This window comes from Chondrus crispus, genomic scaffold, assembly GCF_000350225.1.
Source record: "Chondrus crispus Stackhouse genomic scaffold, scaffold_118, whole genome shotgun sequence".
Classification (NCBI taxonomy): domain Eukaryota; phylum Rhodophyta; class Florideophyceae; order Gigartinales; family Gigartinaceae; genus Chondrus; species Chondrus crispus.
In genome coordinates, this window is record NW_005178987.1 from 159,867 (window position 1) to 165,046 (window position 5,180).

At 49.8% G+C, this 5,180-nt stretch overlaps 1 protein-coding gene across 1 annotated transcript; it reads right to left on the reverse strand.

Annotated features, from left to right (window-relative positions):
- Positions 1-4,422: 4,422 nt before the first annotated feature.
- CHC_T00001914001 (hypothetical protein) lies at positions 4,423-4,692 on the reverse strand. The gene has a single exon (XM_005712970.1). It carries the CDS (start codon positions 4,690-4,692, stop codon positions 4,423-4,425), a length of 270 nt encoding a protein of 89 aa, XP_005713027.1.
- Positions 4,693-5,180: the final 488 nt, after the last annotated feature.

The following is a 5,180-nucleotide window of genomic DNA, read 5'->3' on the forward strand; positions in this document are numbered from 1 at the left end:
AAAACTTACTGTCGTATAGAATAAATAGAGTAAACATAGTGCTCGTTGTGAAAAGGAAAGCGGTAGCAACTAAAGCAGTGCCTTCCCGGATGCACTCCATGGAACCATTTGCGATGGAGCACACGGCAACGAAAACGACGAGGGCGTATGTTGCGGCTGCCGAGTACGCAAAATCCCAACGGCTCACTGCCGCATACACAGTGAAACCAGCAAAAGCAATCGTCGAGGTTGCCAACGACTCGATGATGAGAAAGCCAAGTCCATTGTCTGCGTATGCGACGCAAATGCTTCCGAATAGGGTACTCTGGCACATCGTAAACGTGAAGAGGGGCACTACGTTGTTGCCAGAGACCCAAACATTCATAAGCAAATGAACCAGTGAAGCAAACGAGACAATGGCTGAGGCCATGATCATAAAATGGTAGTACTTATCCATAAACGATCGGATCGGCTCGTAGTGCATGAAGAACGCACATATGCCCGTTGACACGAGGAACTGGAGTGAGAGCAGGGCGTAGATCTTTGAAAGAAAGTCCAGTCTGACTTTCGGCAAGGCGTCCGAAATGAAGATGGGGCCGCCTTGCTCCTCCAGGAACAGGGGGGAAATCTCCGAGAGGCACGGGAGCGAGCGGGTAGAAGGAGCGCCAAAGTCCATTGAGGCGTTGACAAAGCCGCGACCACGAGTCATCGGGTGCAAGGATTGGGGTGCGGCGAAAGGAGTGAGCTCTGGTTTGCTGGCGTTTAGCAAAGAGCGAGAGAGAAAGGGTACGACAAGGGGAGGGGAGAAGGTGAAGAAGGCGAGGGTTGGGGGCGAATGAGGTTGTGGAGGATGAGGGCAAGGGGACGGCAAGGGGAAGGTGGGCAGGAGAATGGAAGAGAATGAGAGCTCGTGGCTTTGAAGATATGGTATAGCGAAAGCAGGAGGCAACGCCGGCGGCCATCGAGGCGGAGCCAAGTGCAAAAAATTGGAATACGAGAGGACGATGAGTCCGGAGAGTAGGCCCGGTAGACAGGACCAGGTAAAGACATAGGTTGCATTTATGGCGAGTAGTTGATTGTCACCAAATTTATCCCAAGAGCAGTGTGAGGGGAGAGCGCACAGGCTTACATCGAGAGATGATGTTTGACTTGTTTCATATCTGCACGTCTACGATTTGGTGCGTCTCTGAGAGTTTTGGAATGAATGTGTGGATCACCGACAACAGAGGTCAAAGAAAATGCACATTGCGGGACAACATCGCTGTCTGTTAGTTTAGAGAGTTGCGTTAGAGTTTGACTGAAAATTGCGGTAGTCGAGGCATTGATAATCGCAACTGCCACTGCGAGTGTTGACAGGACACCAGCACTGTGCAAATGCCAATGGAAACCCGAAAGTACCGATGGAAACGGGTTGATTCGGATGGTGGGTCTGGCTCGCTGACCGATAGGGTAAGGTTCGCGACGAGATTGCAGAGATTGCGCCATTTCGTTGTATGAAGTCCATACTAAGAACGCATCCCCGCTGCAAAGTTGGCACATTCAACTGACCATAGAGATCAATGGGGAGGGATAGATCAGAGTTAGGCTCATCTACAATCGCTCACAGTGCCTTTCACTACACCACATGTACACGTGCGTATCGGGGTTGTGAGGGTGTTTTCGAGTACCTGCTCACACGACCAATAAGAGAATATGTGTATTGACTTTATGTGAATAAATGAAGTTCGTTGTACATAGTATTGTTATTTGCGCCTTCGTGTTATGCGGTGCTGCGCGTGGTCTCGATACTGTGATAAATATCTCTCGGGCAAGTTTCCAAAGCACAGTTCCATACGTGTTTCCAAACGCGTTTCCCAAAATCACGTTTCTCAAAACAAATCCCCAAGCAACATTTTGTAATGATCACACTTTTCCCAGCATGCTGTTGGTACGTTCGGTGTCGTCCCTTACGCGTGGAAACTGCCAAGAAAAAGTCCTGTCTCTTTCACGCACACATAAGACAGATCACATTCTGTCAATTTTGTACCTCAATCTTTCTCTCAATCTCTCTCCGCTACTCATCCTCGGATGCCACCATTCATAGGGTCACGCGCCGGAATCCTTTCCCACAGCGTTCACAGCCCTTTGAATGCCTGGCTTGCTCACATTCGAAACCTCTCGGTTGCTTCCACAGCCATATATGAACATTCACTCTCCCCGTCATTAACCGCCTCGACAGAGACTGCTTCGTCCTTCCAATGCCGTGAGCATCTCACACGCAGTTGGGATTTTCCAGACGTGAAGCATTCTATGTATTCGAATCTCCACCTCGATTGGAGAACTATCGAGGTGGAGACGTGAAGACAGGGAGTAGTGGTTCTCTGTCTGGGTTGCCAGCCAATGCGATGAGAAGTTGCAAACACAGACTGAGGTGGTCTGTGTAGAGCGTGACGGCAGCAGGGACCACGTCATCTGGACCAAGCTCGTCAATGAGGAGGTAAGCTATGTGGCAAAGAGGAGCAAGAGAACAAAGTAATGCAGCAGAAAGGGATGCATGGTTAGTACATATGCAACAAGACGAGCGAGACGCATTGGAATGTGTGATGTAACTGTGCAAAGAGAGGGAAATCGAAATCGCTGAAGCAGGGGCAAAAAACTTACTGTTGTACAGGACGAACAGACAAAAGAGGGTGCTGGTGAAGAGAATGAAGGCGGAAGAGGCTTCAGCAGATGGTTTGCCAGTGCGCTTCATGCCAAAGTTGATGAGGGAACACATGCCAGCGAACACGAGGAGAGTATATGCACCGCCCGCAGCAAAGGAAAAGTCCCAATGACTCACGGAAGTGTACATCGTAATGCCAGTCAACACAACGAGCGAAGTGACCAACGACTCGATGGCGAGAGTACCGAGTCCGCTCTCTGCGTACGTAACGCACACACTTCCGAAAAGGACACTCTGGCAAAACGTGAACGTGAACATGTAGATGAGTGCATCGTTCACAGAGACCAGAAACCTTTGAAGCAAGTGGATCAGGGAGACAAAGGTGGCGATACTGGAGGCGCCAATAACGATCGGGTAGAATGTGTTGACAAAGGATGTAATGGGTCCGTAGTGCGTGAATAATGTACACATGCACGTGGCAATGAGGACCTGGACCGTGATGAGACCGTAGATCTTTGACAGGAACTCGAGTCTGATCTTCGGCAAGACATCCGAGACGACGATGATACCACCTTGCTCCTCTACGAGCAGAGGAGAGAGTACGGAGAGGTATGACATGGAGCGTGCGGAAGGAGCCTCAACGTAGAATGAGACTTGAGGGCAAGTGCGAGGTTGAGCCATTGTATGAAGTGGAAGCAGGGCGAAGTGAGCGTGAAGCGAAGATAGCCAAGAAGGGAGAACAGGTGAAAGGAACGAGCGGAGGAGGGAGAGAAGTTATGGGAGTGGAGGGAAAGGAGAAGGGGAGGTGAGGAATGGATGGGAGGCGGGGGAGTGCAGCATTTAAGTTGCAGTATGACCACGGAATTTGAGAAAGTCATTAGTCAGGGGAGGTGCAGCGCTGTGCGTTAAAATATGCGAAGTGAGCACGACGTTGATGGATGTTGAGTTAGGAGTTTAGATGCTGTAGACGGGGTGGTATAGAGGGGTAGAACGTAGTTGATAGGAATAGAAGAGTAGAGCGCCGCCAAGAAAGTATACGTAATTGCAGCGACGAGAGAGAAAGAAGGCAAGTATGCCCTGGAGAAGGTGCTGGACATGTTTTCATGTGTGCATTTTGTGGTATGCGTCTGTGAGAGTTTTAAATGTATATGGTGTGTTGACAACGACGGATGACCTTGATACACATGCTCGCTTCTCTGTTTCAGTTGATGGATGATGCATAGGTGCTGAAATGAAAAATCGGCCACCGTTTCCCACTGGTGCACTTGGGTGCACCACTGACAATCGCAGCAACCGCGACTTTTACTGACGGTGCGTGAGTGTACGTTCCAGTGGATACCGGGAGATACCCGGGGATGCCGGTGGCTGTCAGTGGATAGCACTGCGTAGCAGTGGATAGCAGTTGTGGATGTGGTCCGGTGGCCCGTCGGCCCAGATAGAGCAGGAGATTGAGACATTTCGACGTATGAAAACTACCCATAGTAGAGTTAATCAGTGAGTTAGTCAAAGAGAGTTGGATCAGTTTTTGGGGTGCGTCTCGATTCTCTGAACTTTTTTCACTTCACCCGCTGTACACGTGTTAACGTGGGACCTCCGGAGTCATCGACCTCCGGAGTCATCATACAGCACAGTATTCGAATATAGAATATTTGTGTATTATTGGGCGACTCCGAAAAACATAAATTGTGTACACACAAATTTCCTTGTGTATGTGTGTCGTATTTTGTGCCTTGGCACGGAAATGCATGTGAACAAAAATTTGTGTAAGACACATTTAATGCCAATTCACCCTCAGTGAGGTGTCAGCACGCCGGCGGACGGATTGCGGTACCCCCTTCACGCCCTATCCTATGATACTGACGAAGGAGCCGCCGGCTTGGGGACAAATATCGGGTGCCGGCTCCTCGTCGGAGTCGGCAACATGAGCCATGTAGACGTTGGGCTGCGGGGTTGGACAGCGGCTGATACGACGGAGGGAAAGTGTGGAGGGAGGCCAGATCGAAATAGGAATGAGGTTGCCGAGGGGTGGGATGGGTTGATCGGACAGATCGCAGAGAAATATTTGAGCACATGGTATGATATAGGGTGGTATAGGTGGGTGCGGATGTGCGTTTGTGTCTGTGCACAAACAATTACATCGGGAGGGGAACGAAGAGCAAATCGGCGGTTTGTGTATGCACAAACACCTCCGACTCAATCAAAATCGGCGGATTTGCGCATACACAAAATGTGTTTTTATGTTTTTCGGAGTCGCCCATTGACTTAATAAATTTATGAGGCCAGTTGGTTGTTTGCGCGTTGAGATCGCTTTTTGATTCCCGGTGATATTGATCTTGAGCGAAGCTTTTCTCGGACAGGTTTCCCAGTCCACTTTTCCATCCCTTTCCAAATCAGCAACCCCCACCTTAAGAGACTCTTACGTGCACCATGTCGTGGGTACTTTTGTTTTCTCCAATTGCCTTTGCGTATTGTCCCACACAGAGCATCCTTCTTTTCCACGCTCACAGAAAACGAAACCACTGACATTCCAATTTGTCCCACTCTCCCCCCCCCCCCCCCA

Coding starts and splice junctions, on each gene's coding strand:
- CHC_T00001914001 (XM_005712970.1), bottom strand. CDS start 4,692: ATGTGCTCAAATATTTCTCTGCGATCTGTCCGATCAACCCATCCCACC.